At 44.9% G+C, this 13,435-nt stretch overlaps 1 protein-coding gene across 1 annotated transcript; it reads left to right on the top strand.

Annotated features, from left to right (window-relative positions):
- The first annotated feature begins 263 nt into the window (after positions 1-263).
- On the top strand, positions 264-12,912 carry PABPC4 (poly(A) binding protein, cytoplasmic 4 (inducible form)). The gene is made up of 15 exons (XM_010080164.1): positions 264-456; positions 5,585-5,778; positions 6,096-6,211; positions 6,684-6,823; positions 7,083-7,177; positions 7,753-7,890; positions 8,381-8,476; positions 8,962-9,234; positions 9,496-9,583; positions 9,734-9,853; positions 10,390-10,517; positions 11,165-11,258; positions 11,395-11,525; positions 11,615-11,714; positions 12,567-12,912. Exons 1-14 carry the CDS (start codon positions 264-266, stop codon positions 11,699-11,701), a joined length of 1,893 nt encoding a protein of 630 aa, XP_010078466.1. The 3' UTR covers positions 11,702-11,714; positions 12,567-12,912.
- Positions 12,913-13,435: the final 523 nt, after the last annotated feature.

The following is a 13,435-nucleotide window of genomic DNA, read 5'->3' as shown; positions in this document are numbered from 1 at the left end:
TGCCCGGCCGCTCTCTGTCCCGGGGCCTGGTGTGGCGGAGCAGCTGTCCCCCTGTCCCCCCGCTGCACCCTCCCTCTGGTCCCCACTTTCCTGCCAGCTCTGCCTCTCCCAAGCTGTTTCTGCAGCCCCCTTGCTTAGTGAGGCTTTTAAATAAGATTTTGAGTTTTTCCCCCCAGTTTAAATCTTGACAAAAAGCTTGACTTAAAGAAACCCCAAGAATAAAACCCTCTTAGTTCCTGGTGGGAGCACGTGCTGGGTGGAAGATGAACACGGCCGCCAGCAGTTACCCGATGGCGTCGCTGTACGTGGGTGACCTGCACCCCGATGTCACCGAGGCCATGCTCTACGAGAAGTTCAGCCCCGCTGGGCCTGTTCTCTCCATTCGGGTCTGCAGGGATATGATCACCCGCCGGTCCCTCGGGTATGCCTATGTCAACTTCCAGCAGCCGGCAGATGGTAAGTGGCGTGTACAACCACCTCTGTGGCTTTTTTCTTCACTTCTATTCACTTTTTTCCACTAATCCACACTGCCATTGGTGTGTACTGCTATGTAGCTGCCTACAAAGTGTTACAGGGTAAGTAGTCACTTGCTAGGGACTGTGAAGCTGGAATATTTTTTACAACTCGATGTCTCCAAAATATTCTGCAAATACCTGTCTTGGTAACATCTCTGATAGATAGACCTGTTTTTGTCTTACTGGTATTAAACTTTAGAGACTTGGGTTACTTCCTCGCATAAGAGAATAATTTCCACAGTGTTTTTGTGTAGGTTTAGGCTATTTGTGTGGGTCTTCATGCCATCAGTCCTGGCAGAAAAAGTTCAGAGTAGTCAGCCCAGGTTGAATGTTCGGTTTGACTGGCTGAGCCTCTGGCTGCTCTTTCACTCCAATTTAATATTTGGGAGATCTGGTGGACTGCAGGTTGCTGTGTTCGTGCATGCAGCTGGATGGCTCTCCCAGCCTGGGAAGTGGTATTTTTGCATTTGTTGTTCAAAATCAGGAAATAAGGTTGTCTCACATGCAGAGGCCATGTTGATTTGTCCTTGCCAGACACTTTTTTTCATACCGTAATTCAGTTCCTGCTCAAGTAGGTATTCCAGAGCTGAAGCAGTAGTAGCATGTGAAAAATAGGCCAGAAGAGGTCATTTTGGAACACGTCTTTTCTGGCAGAAAAATGGGTCAGCGTTTTCTGCTCTAGTTTTCAGGGCCTTTGCTTGTTGACGGGTGCAAGTTTATTGCTCTGTGCTGTGATGTAGCAGTGTCTGTGTGCGATAGTGACATCCAAAGGATAGATGAGAGTGAACTTTTCACTTGAATTCAAAATCAGTTCACAACAGCACGGACTTCAGCAGCAGGTAAACTTCCCTTTAGCAGGTTATCGTGCTTTGAATTTTTACAGGTAGCAGAGAGTGGTCTGTTTGCACAAGTCATCAGCCATCACATGTGCTTGCTTTAGCACAAGGAAGTTCTGCTCCTCATACAAAGATAGATGGCCTTCCAGTATATTTCAAGGTAATCTTTTATGGTAATAAATAGGCAGGAATTTAGAGGGAGGTTGCATCACTCTGGACTCCTGGTGAGGCAGCAGACATTTTAGGAAGTCCCAGTACTTAAAGTGATACTTTGACAAAGTGACTGGTGTCTTGTTACTGGTGGGTCTTACAAGGTCAAGTGATTTAATTCTAATCGTTGAGTTAATATCCTGAAGGAGAAGTATTCAAACTCCTTCTGTCTTCATGAAGAGATCTCTTCTGAAATGTTCCTGATTTCTTCGGTCTGGCAAACTGCAGCATGTGTCAGTTTGCATGAGTAAAAAACAGCTGCTGTACTGAATGCAATGCAGCAGAACATAAACAGATAATTTTGGAAAGGTGAGCGCATTGGTGCTGTGTTGCGGTCTCTCCAAAACAGACTTGAATATGAAGAATATAATTTTTATTGTCGAATGCAGAAATTGGGATTGTTTTCAAGGTGGCAGTACACAGTACTGCCTGCACGAGGGCTTTCTGAGAGAAGGAGGGGTCTGTGTTTTCTTCCAGGAATGTGTAATCAGAAGTGCATTTGAACTTAATTTTACTGAATCTGTGGAAAGATGGAGGTGTTTGGTCTCACTGTAAGGATCTGTTGCGATTTAGAGGTGATAGTAGATGCTACAAAACACCACTTAAAGTAATCAGGAAGCTTTGTGCTCTGAAGACTTTTAGCGAAGTTCTTCTGGACACTTTCTTAGTATGCTTGAAGTGGTAGTAGCTCTTAAAGAAGCTGATAAATGATAGTTTGCATTTCCCTGGCACCTTTTGTGGAAGGATGAGTGCTTCAGAAATCTGAAGAAAACAGCGTGTTAAGTTCTTTTGTGTGGTAAATAGAGGCTGTAGAGCAAGTCAAGTAGCCAGAGCTCTTCCCCATTACCTGGGGCCACCAGGAGCTCCCGCTGTCACATCCAGAACGCGCTTTGTACTTGCAGAGTTCCTGTGTCCGAATTGGTTCAAAGCTCGTGTTTTTCTGTGCATTTTTGTTAGCTAATGGAGTGAGTGATGCCTGAGCCTGGATGGTTACTTTCTGGTCATGCATTGTCTAACTGGTAGTCTGCTGCAGAGAGGTTATTTTTAGTGAAAATAAGCTCTGCTGTTTTCAGTTGCAGTTTTTTGGCTTGGTAACCAGTGAATGCTGAATCTGTCATACTGTGATAGGCAGATTAAGGAAACATTTCAAAGTTCTGGCTAGTTCAGGCTCAGCTGTGGTTGTTAGTATTTATTGTTTTTGACTGAAGAAGGGGAAGAAAACAAACTCGTTTCATTTGAAAGAAAAGCTGAATTTCCTTTTTCATGTGCTCCTCGTGCAATATAATTGCATTCCAGGGTTTCACAACATTGACAGTCACGACATGACAACTCAGATAATGAAGCAGAGAAACTTTACTAACATGGCTGTAGAGATAAGCTGTTCTGGAAGCATAGAGAAAACAGAACATTTCCCAAGCCAAGAAGGAACCCAGAGCTGGGATTAGATAAGTGTCTCTGAAGAAACAAGGTGTGGAAAAGTATAGATAAACTTTTTGTCTCTTCTCTTCATTAAAGTGGAGAAGACAATGTAAGGGAAGATCTGTATAACCAATGCAGGTGTGAAGTTAAAAGGGAAGAGCGTTTTTTTTTCTTATATATTCTTTATTGCCAACAGTGTTTTCTTCTAACTTCAGCAGCCAAAGGATTTAAGTCTGTTCTGTATGCAGCCTCTCTTTAAAAAAAAAAAAAATTAATTTGTGCTATGTGCTTTTGTTGTCGGGTCTTTTTTACTTAGTACCGTAAGTGAGAGCCCAGAGGTTTGCAGAACAGCATCTTTGCAGAGTAAAACTCTCTCTCATGGGTGAATCTCGGTGCATGTGGTTAGCTGTCTTTAAGCTGCTCAACCACAGTTGCTAATTCCAGCATTGTGTTAGCTCTGCATCGGGGAGCCTGGAAGGGAGATAAATTACTTTGAGGCCTAAGGCAAGCTGCAAGGAGTGTTCAAATGCTTTCCCCGGCCAGAAGGCTGTGGAAGAGCAATGAAAAGGAAGCCTGAAAGGGGTTAAGAGTGTGTATAATGTTATAGATGAGTTGCAGTTGAGTCTGCTGGAAGGATGACAGGAACCAGTGGGAGAGAAACAGATACAGGAACTGAAATGGCTGAAGATTTGTGGCTTAAATAGAAGAAAATGAGAAAGTGCTCAGATTAAGGACATGAATCAGATGTGCTTAGTCTGAGTCATTCACAGAACTTGTGCTGATCCTTTACAGGTTTTCTTAGGTACTGGTGCAAAGTGGTTGCATTGCCACTGGTGGGTACAGCAGACCTTCCTCAAATCAGGGAGTCCATCTAGGGCTTTCTTCTCACAAGAAGTGTCTGAGAGAGTTTCAAGCAGAGTATAATAATAGAGTGGCATACTAGCAAGCTATTGAAAGAGCAGTGCAATAGATCTGCTGAAGTATGTGCTTAGGGAGCTTGAAAGAAGTGGGAGTGAGTTCATACCTAGTCTATATCCCAGTAGCTGCTGCAAAGTGTTTCACAGGTCCCTCTGGTTGCATGCCGCTGCTTCATCTGCTTGTCACCTTTCATCAGGAGCCCTGGTTCTGCTGCAAATGGTATATACAACTAGTTTGTGTCCTTGACAACACTTATTTCTGGATAGGACCTCTCCCTGCTATAAATAAACACTGCCAAATTTGACAAAGCTGGACCAAGTCGACTGCTGAAGTGCCTACTGGGAATGGACTGCAGGAAGATCCTGGGTTGCATTGATTCAGGGTAGCAGCTGAGGAAACATTTTAGCATGGCAGTTAACTGAATTTAACACCTTTGACAGAACAGAGCTAGTTGAGTCCTAGCAAGCGTAACTTCCTTAAATTGTTTTCTTTTTGCAAGTCTGACTGCTTCAGGAGTGAAATCCAGCAGAGCTTGTTTCCCAGTGGGGTGTATCTGTGAAGGACTGGGGAAACAGGAAAATGGTGGTGGCACCACTTCAATTTAAAAAGCAACATTTTCAAAGCACATTAAAAATGCTAAGAAAATTCTGTGCAGTAGTTCAAACTGACTTTGGGGGTAGGGAGTGGAGGAGGCTTTTGTAGGCAATGTACCATTGGAGGTCCTAGAGATAATTCTGCGAAATGATGAGTAGTTACTCTGGCTGCACTAGCAGAGTCACATGAAAGAAGGTGTTTGAATTGGCATTTTCCTTGACTATGCTGCTCCTGAAATCTAATCAGCAGGTATTGCTGGATGAAGGTGGCCTGGAAGAACTGAGAGAAACAAATTTGGAAAGCTTGCATTCTGCCCTGTTAGTATTCCTTGATTTTAATGCGTGTCTTCCTCTCTCTTCCCGTGCTTCATGCTGGGAATTGAGAGTCTGTCTTTTTCTCTGCTCACTCCATGCTGGGAGTGTTTTCTGGCACAGAAGAGTCCCAAGCATCTCAATTTTGTGAACAAGATCCTGATGTGTGTACGTAATGATCCTTTTAATATATCAGTAGGTAGCAGAAATAGAATCGTGGAGCAGGGTTTCAGTGTAGGTTAGAATGACAGTGCTGGGGTTTTAGAGTTTAGATAAACACTTCCCTGTTAATCACATCAGGTACATGGACTTTTTTCCAGAGTTTTGTCCACTCTTGCTGTCATCTTCAGATTGAGCACGGGTAGGTGTGAGTGTCATAAAAAGCCAACAAGCCAAATGGTTGCTTCTGTTACTTCCCTTTTTCCCCCCACCAGAGTTTCCTGTATTTTCTTTTCCTTCTTTGGGTGCAATTTACCTTTAAGAATATAACTAAGATCCCAGGCATTTTGACATCCATTTTGCTGTGGTTGTTAAAACATTGCTATCATGTACATTTAAAATAGCCTATTAAATGTATTATATACTTGAGCATGTCTAGTGACGGTGCTGCAAAGACCTCCCTTGAAACACTGAGTTAAAAAGTCATGGGAATTGGTTGCCTGGGATATTACCCCAGATGTCTCCATGAGCTGAGTAAAAATCAGAGAAAACAATCACCCACATGATGGAAACCTTTATTCTTTTACAAACCACAGAAATCTGTTCTTGACTTCTCTTGCAGCTGAGCGTGCTCTAGATACCATGAATTTTGATGTGATCAAAGGAAAACCCATTCGCATCATGTGGTCTCAGAGGGACCCTTCCTTGAGGAAGTCAGGGGTTGGGAATGTCTTCATTAAGAACCTGGACAAATCCATTGATAACAAGGCACTTTATGACACATTCTCAGCGTTTGGGAATATTTTGTCCTGCAAGGTGAGATGTGGTTCCTTTGTCCAATTCTGTTATAGCGGTGACATGATCAGATGTGTCCAGTGTAGGAAGCAAAAGGGACACCTTTTAGCAAGTGAGGAGTGGAGTCTCTAAAAGGCAGAGTAGACCAAAAGGTCAGGGATTGCTGAAATTACGTCACATTTGGTCATGAAGTGTGCAAGTCTGAAACACAGATAATGTCTTCCTAGTGCTGACCGTTTGCAGTAACCTATTTTTGCATGCTGGCCTTGTGTCTGAGCATGACAGAGGAGAAGATGCATTCAGAGAGCTGACATTTTCTTTTCCTTCCGCATGTGTAGGTGGTGTGTGATGAGAATGGCTCTAAGGGCTACGCATTTGTGCACTTTGAGACCCAGGATGCTGCAGATAGAGCCATCGAGAAGATGAACGGCATGCTGCTAAACGACCGCAAAGTGTGAGTGTCACAGCCAGAAGCAGCAACGATCGCATGAACCGTGATGCGTCTGGGTATTAACAGGGACACACAAGGCACTGGTTCTCCTGGCCCAAGCCTTGGCCTGCTACCTCTCCACTCCAGGGCTGGTGAGTGACCCTGCCCACGCCACAGCCTGCTCCCCCTCCATTACAGGGCTGGTGGGTTTCCCTGACCAAGCCTTGATTTGCTACTAGTGGGCTGGGGTGGGTTTCTGCGGCCAGTCCTCTCTCCACTGCAGAGCTGGGTGAGCATCGTTGGCTGACCGTAGGACAGGTGATGATTTTTTCTAGTTGGTCTGTGGCCTGTTTGTCCTTCTTTTCTGCTGTCACTCTTGTCCCCATTCCCAGCTCCTACTACACACTCATTCTTTGCCTCACTGCAAGTCACACTTTTTTTTTTTTCCCACTCTTGAAAACAAGCTGCTTATTGGGATTTTCATCCTTTCTTACAGATTTGTTGGGAGATTCAAGTCTCGTAAAGAGCGGGAGGCTGAGTTGGGAGCCAAGGCGAAGGAATTCACCAATGTTTATATTAAAAACTTTGGGGATGATATGGATGATGAAAGACTAAAGGAGCTCTTCAGCAAATATGGTAAATAGAGGAACACTTTTAATGAGGCTGTGAATTGCCTGACCCCTGGTAGTTTAACAGTGCTGCTACCATCTATATAGCTCTCCCTGGGTCACTTTGAGGCTGAGGAATGCAAAGGGTTGAGGTGTGGGTTGTGCCAAATGTCGGTCAGGAGGCAGAGGCTGACCAGCAGGTGAGAGAGGGCTGGGGCTGTTATAGGGAGTTTAATAGTCTTGAAATAATTTTATGGCATTTTACTAACCCTGTCCCTTGGTAACAGGTAAAACTCTGAGTGTTAAAGTGATGACAGACCCCACTGGAAAATCCAAAGGCTTTGGCTTTGTAAGCTTTGAAAAACATGAAGATGCTAACAAGGTATGACCAGTTTTGATCTTCAGAGAAGAAATCTTGGTTTATCCTGGGAGCCTGTTACTGCCTTGGGCACAACCTCTTGTAGATGTGGGAACTTGGAAACCTTTTTCACCTTACCAGCTTGACATTCAGGGGTAACTTGGCATTTCTCCAGATTACTAGATCCACGCAGAGTGCAGTGGTATAATCAAGAGTGTTAATTGCTGGAGAAATACTACAATGCAGGGCTTGAGGAAAAGGAAGGTGTCTAGAGTGAGAACATTGCTTAGGCATGGTCTTCTCTTAAGTAGTATGTTTGTTAAAATTTGTCCTTAATTGCAAGAAAGTGTGGGGATAAATTCACAAGTTGCTGTTAGTCCAGCACCTACAGTGGTATTGTCAGCACAGTCTCTTGTGGTAACTTCCGTTTGTCTTTAGCCTGTCATTACATGAAAGCAGTGCAAAGGTAATGTCGTGACCTTGGTTTACTGGCCAACAGGCAGGGGCAGGATGTGAGCTTTGGACAGTCCTGTTCTTAACAGGATTGGGTGTTGTCTTGCTTCAGTGTTTGACAGTTTCTTGTTGAACCCTCTGTCCAGGCAGTCGAAGAAATGAACGGGAAGGACATCAATGGGAAGATGGTATTTGTAGGCCGAGCACAGAAGAAGGTCGAGCGTCAGGCAGAGCTGAAACGGAAGTTTGAACAGCTAAAACAAGAGAGGCTCAGCCGGTACCAGGTGAATAGTCTGTTCCTTTTCTCAATTTAAGCACCATTTTCAGTCTGTTGGCAGACTTGAAAAGGATTGACAAAGCTGTAATGAGGAAACAGTCATGCAGTCTCGTTTACTTTAGAATGGGGACACCTAAAAGCATGGAAAGAGGCAGCATAACCCTATATTGCTGTTCCTCTAGCTTATGGCAAAACTGGGTTGTGTCAGAGATCGCATCTCAATCTTTCCCACTCCTGGTGATAAAGTCCTGGAGTGGGGATACAGGATGCAACAGGAAAGCAGAGGAAATCCAGATGAGCTCCCTTTCACCACAGTGGGACTTGTCTCTACACCTTTGCAACATTTATCGCCTTCAGCTTTGTGTGGTACAGAAGGAATGTTCTGCCAAGTTAAGAGTTTTCAGGCAAATTACAGCTCTGGCAGATGGATGCTGACAGTTGATGTGCTTGAGATTTTCTTTAACGCTATGAATGTCTTGCTGTTCTCTTCTTTCTAGGGTGTTAACTTATACATTAAAAACCTAGATGACACTATAGATGATGAAAAACTGAGGAAGGAGTTCTCACCTTTTGGGTCAATAACAAGTGCCAAGGTACTGTGGGCTTTGGGGGTATTTGGATTTTAAAGCCTGAAGAAGGAACTGTTGGAACATGGAATTGAAGGGCAGTTCTTCTATGGTTATTGTGGTCCTGAGAACATCAGGACTAGTAAATACACAAATTTATTTGGGTCTTGGTGGGATTTTACTGAAAACTTTCTTCATTCTCTCATCAAAAGAGGAGGCAGGAAGTGGCAAGCATGCTTGTTTGAGGTGACTCCCAATAAACATGGAATGGCATTTCCCTTTTTTTTTCACCAAAACTTTCCCATTCCTTACCACGCAGTGTGGGCCTGGGGACACATGATGCTTACAGAAGAGCAGAGTAAATCCAGGCAGGTGACTGTTCAGCGAGTACCTGCTTCTACACCTCTGCAACAGTTACGTCCTACCTGCCTGAAATATGACTCTTAAAAAATAGGGATTCTTAGGCTAAGTTCATGTGATGGTACTCCAGTAGCAATTGATCTTTACTGCAGGTGATGCTGGAAGATGGACGGAGCAAAGGGTTTGGCTTTGTCTGCTTTTCCTCTCCAGAGGAAGCTACGAAAGCTGTGACAGAGATGAATGGGCGCATTGTGGGCTCAAAGCCCTTGTACGTTGCGCTTGCACAAAGGAAAGAAGAGCGAAAGGCCCATCTAACCAACCAGTACATGCAGCGCATCGCTGGGATGAGAGCCTTGCCTGCCAACACAATCATTAACCAGTTCCAGCCTGCTGCTGGGGGATATTTCATGCCTGCTGTGCCCCAGGTGAGTTGAACTGGTGTGGTTTTTTTTTTAACCTGTCTTGGAGCTTTGATGGTTCAGCTGCAGTAATCTCATTGAGCCTTTCTTATGCCTGTAAGCAAATAACTCCTAAGGAGGGGTGGAGTTAATTCTATGACTTCCCAGCTGCCTGTCCTCTCAATGTGAATTGAGTGTCGAGTCCTGGCAACAACTGCCAAAACATGTTGTAAACAACGTTTGTTATTCACTTAGATAAGCTCAGAGGCAACTTCTATCTTTCTTCAGGCTCAGAGCAGACCCACTTACTATGCACCCAATCAAATGGCGCAGATGAGACCCAACCCACGCTGGCAGCAAGGAGGAAGACCTCAAGGTGAGCATACTAGAGACAGTATTTTGGCTGGATGACCCCCTTGGCTGTACTCTCGAACAAGAACAATGCATGCTTTCCTTTCCTGTAGCTGAGTGTCCTGACTCACCAGTCAGTTCTGTTTTGAGGATCTCCCCTCATTTCTTCCATTAGGCTTCCAGGGAATGCCAAATGCCATGCGCCAGTCTGGACCACGGCCAGCACTGCGCCATCTGGCCCCTGCCGGCAATGCTCCGGCCTCTCGTGGCCTCCCTGCCGCTGCCCAGCGAGTTGGTAAGGTGTCTGCCTCCCAGGCTCTTCCCCTTGTCTGGGAGGGAGGAGGATGCTGTTGAGATTTGACTTGTGCTTCCAAGGATGGTTGCTACATATAGATAACCAAAGGCCACCTGGAGCAAGGCGCAGAGACAGCACCCAAGTTTTTCCTGTTCCTTGCTGTGCAGTGCAGGTCTGGGGACAGCTGGGTTGCTTTCCACTGGCTTGGAACTCATCTCTACACCTCTGCAACATTTACCACTCAAAAAAAAAAGGCTCTGTAGGTTATGGATGCTGTTTTCAGAGCAGAGCATCTGCATTCATTTTATTCCAGTGACTAGCCAGAAAATATCTTAAATGCAGGGTGTGGAATCCATGGTTTAGTTTTAGGGAGAATAGCCCCTTCCTAAAGTAGCCAGTTGTGCTTTGGAGACCAGATTCTAAAGAAGTATTACTGTGCAGAGCATGGGTTGAATTCAGCAGTTAATATCAGACATCCCGACTTGCTTGTACGTTGCTGCGGTTGTTTGTGATTCCGTTCTCCTCTTCTTTTGCAGGTGTTGGCGCTGCAGTGCAGAGTTTAGCTCCTCGTCCGCCTGTAGCTGCCCCCACTCCCAGAGCCGTTCCTCCTTATAAATATGCCTCAAGTGTCCGCAGCCCACACCCAGCTGTACAGCCTTTGCAGGTAACACGAGGGGCTGGGCTGTGAAATCCCTGCAGTTACTGCAGCCTGACAGGTCTTACATGCAACTGAAGTGTTTCTGCTGAAACTTCAAGCTACTTTTATAACCCAGACAAGCATCAGAAGTTGGAATTTAAAAACCCAGCAGCTTTACACTTGCCAGGGGCAATCTAGTTGATTTATCTGTCTTGTACTTGCAAGCCATTTTTTTACCCAGATTCACTGTAAGGATATTTTTCTTGGTTCTTCCCTTTCTCATTTTGTGACCGGTCGTTCTCTTACTTCTTTGCCAAATCCTCACTAGGGTGTCATCGAAGGCACAGTTTGCTTCTCCCATAAAACTGTGTTGTACAAAGAGCAGGCATGGATGTTGCTCTTTCTCAGCTGTGTTACTTGTCTCACCCTGTTCAATCCAGTTTGTGTAAGATATTTACAGTGCCCGTGTGTGACATTATGGGATTTTGAGTTCAGAACTCGGAGGGAGCATGTTCATGAACCAAGGATGCCTCATCTGTCCTTTTCTGAAACTTAAGCCTGCTGTAGGCTTGACAAAGCTTGTGTTTTAGAAGAAGGGGATATTTTATTGTCTCTAAATATGAAGCAGTCAGCCTGGTGTCTATTTCAGAACCCTCATGTCTGCCCTTCTACAGGCACCTCAGCCTGCAGTACACGTGCAGGGACAGGAACCGCTCACGGCCTCCATGCTGGCTGCTGCCCCTCCGCAGGAGCAGAAACAGATGCTGGGTGAGTGAAACTCCAGTTCTCACAGACTGTGTTTTACTTTGCAAATCCCCTCAGGTTTTAGAGATGACTTTTTAATTGGAACTGGGCTCTCCAAACTCTTTTTTTTTTTTCTTTCTTTTTTTTTTTTTTTCCCCAGGAGAACGTTTGTTCCCTTTGATTCAAGCTATGCACCCGAGCCTTGCGGGGAAGATCACAGGAATGCTGCTAGAGATTGACAACTCCGAGCTGCTGCACATGCTGGAGTCTCCAGAGTCCCTCCGGTCAAAGGTAGACTGGCCTGTTCCTTTAGATGGGGTGGGCTGTGGGAGGCTTTGCTCCAGAGAACAGGTCTAACTGAGATAACATGTCTCCCCGAGGTGGAGGAGGCTGTTGCGGTGTTGCAGGCTCACCAAGCCAAGAAAGAAGCTGCCCAGAAGGTGGGCGTGGTTGCTGCTACCTCTTAAACCAGGAAGACTGGTGAGTGCCTTGGTCCTTAGCCTCACTTCAAAGCTTCCAGAATCAGAGGAAATAAAGCATGATCGTTAGCAAATGTAGCCAGTCTGGAGGCCTGTGGAGGTCCGGGTGCAGCACTTCTCTGCTTTTAGTCCACTCTTTAAAAAACAAACAAAAACCCCTAATGCAGTTTTCCCCAACAGAATCCTTATTGTAAAAGCTTAAGATTTCTGAAGAACATTTCTAATTTTAATTAAGCATTGGAAAGATGTAAGTCCCAGGCATGTTCCTCGCAGTTGGCATGTCAAGGGAGGAGTCAGGTATGGAAGTGAGTCTTGTGAAACTGCTAATCTGGGAAGTAAAATGAGAGACACAGAAGATGTTCTGGTGCCTTTGAGGCTAAAGAGGCTGTGGACGCCCATTCCTCATCCTGCCTACAGTATTTGTTAGTGTCAGGAAAGTCATTTCATGGTGTAGGTCTGTCCAAGCAGTGCTGTCTCCTGTGTTTGGAGCTGGCGCTTGTTTAACATCTGTAGAAGGTTTTTGATTCTTTGAATGCCTCTTCTCGCTTTGGATAATCCGTTTTTCCATGGCTGGTCTGGAATTGACACCTTCAGTACTTTTTGTGAAGCTGTTACAGTCAGATGTCACAACTCAAAAAGGTGAAGAATCAGGAGGGTTCTTTTCATCCTTGTATTTCTCAGTGGCTTCAGTCACTGGCTTCTCTGCTGAAGAGTTTCTGGTCAGATGGTGAGAAATGGATTTTATCCATGACTGTCAACAGCTTCTCTCTCCCTGGCAAATTATATTGGAGTCCTGACTAGCCTGGAGTGAGGTGTGCTGTCCATAGGTAACCTGTCTTCACTTTTCCTCTAGGATGCGAAGAAGCCAAATAGCCCCTTCATAGACATCAGTTCAAGATGTTTGAAGACTCGTCACTGTCCTGTAGGTCTCAATGCCATAGATCACATAGTTAGATTGCATTTTTGTAAATTAATCTTGAAGATCTTATTTAAGAAGCCAGCTCTGAAGCTCTAGATTTCCAAACCCAGAATTGGGCTTGCAAGCTTTTCCTTTGTGGTCAGGACAGAGCTACCCTTTGGGTCTTGGAAGCAGGACATTGAGGATTTTAGGTTGAAAGTATTTTGTGGTTTTGGTTTTAAACTGAACAATCCAGTTTAGAAAGTCTGGAAAGCATTTATCAATAAAGGAATTAAAACTTTCACCGTGTTTGTCATCATTTCTCTAGATTTGATAAGTAAATGTGATGTGGCTTGGTAAAACCCAGCTGGTGGGCAGTTGTCATGTGATGTCATTAACACTGTGATTTAATTGAGTTACTCCGCTTGTTAATTTTGGATAATCCCTCTTCTGAAGCAGTTGTGTTGAAGTGATGCCACAGGATAATTACGTTGGCTGTGATTTGTGTCATTTCTGTGTTTTAATGGTTCTGTTGCTATTTTATACTTTAAAGGTGGCTGCGTTTTGGCAGGGGCCATTGATAAATGCTTTGTAACCTATTTCGGGTGATCTTTGGGATAAAAAGTGTCCCTTGAAGTACAGAGCATCTCAGAGCTGCTGTGGCTCCTACTCCTTCACCTTGGAGGCGCCCATCACCTTCCTGCTGGAACTGAGCCTCGGAAAACCCTGGAACCTGGTGCACGGAGTGTCCCAGGAAGGCAGAAAGAAAAGGCTCCCGGCCTGTCCCTATTCTCCTGATCCCCCTTGGCCAGGCGGGAGGGGGG

Source organism: Pterocles gutturalis, unplaced genomic scaffold (genome assembly GCF_000699245.1).
Source record: "Pterocles gutturalis isolate BGI_N339 unplaced genomic scaffold, ASM69924v1 scaffold3274, whole genome shotgun sequence".
In the NCBI taxonomy this organism is placed as follows: domain Eukaryota; kingdom Metazoa; phylum Chordata; class Aves; order Pterocliformes; family Pteroclidae; genus Pterocles; species Pterocles gutturalis.
The sequence above is the reverse complement of the archived record's forward strand: the minus strand, read 5'-3'. Positions and strand labels throughout refer to the sequence as shown.

Coding starts and splice junctions, on each gene's coding strand:
- PABPC4 (XM_010080164.1), top strand. CDS start 264: ATGAACACGGCCGCCAGCAGTTACCCGATGGCGTCGCTGTACGTGGGT. Junction 8,477..8,961: donor GGTCAATAACAAGTGCCAAG/GTACTGTGGGCT, acceptor TCTTTACTGCAG/GTGATGCTGGAAGATGGACG. Junction 9,854..10,389: donor TGCCGCTGCCCAGCGAGTTG/GTAAGGTGTCTG, acceptor CTTCTTTTGCAG/GTGTTGGCGCTGCAGTGCAG.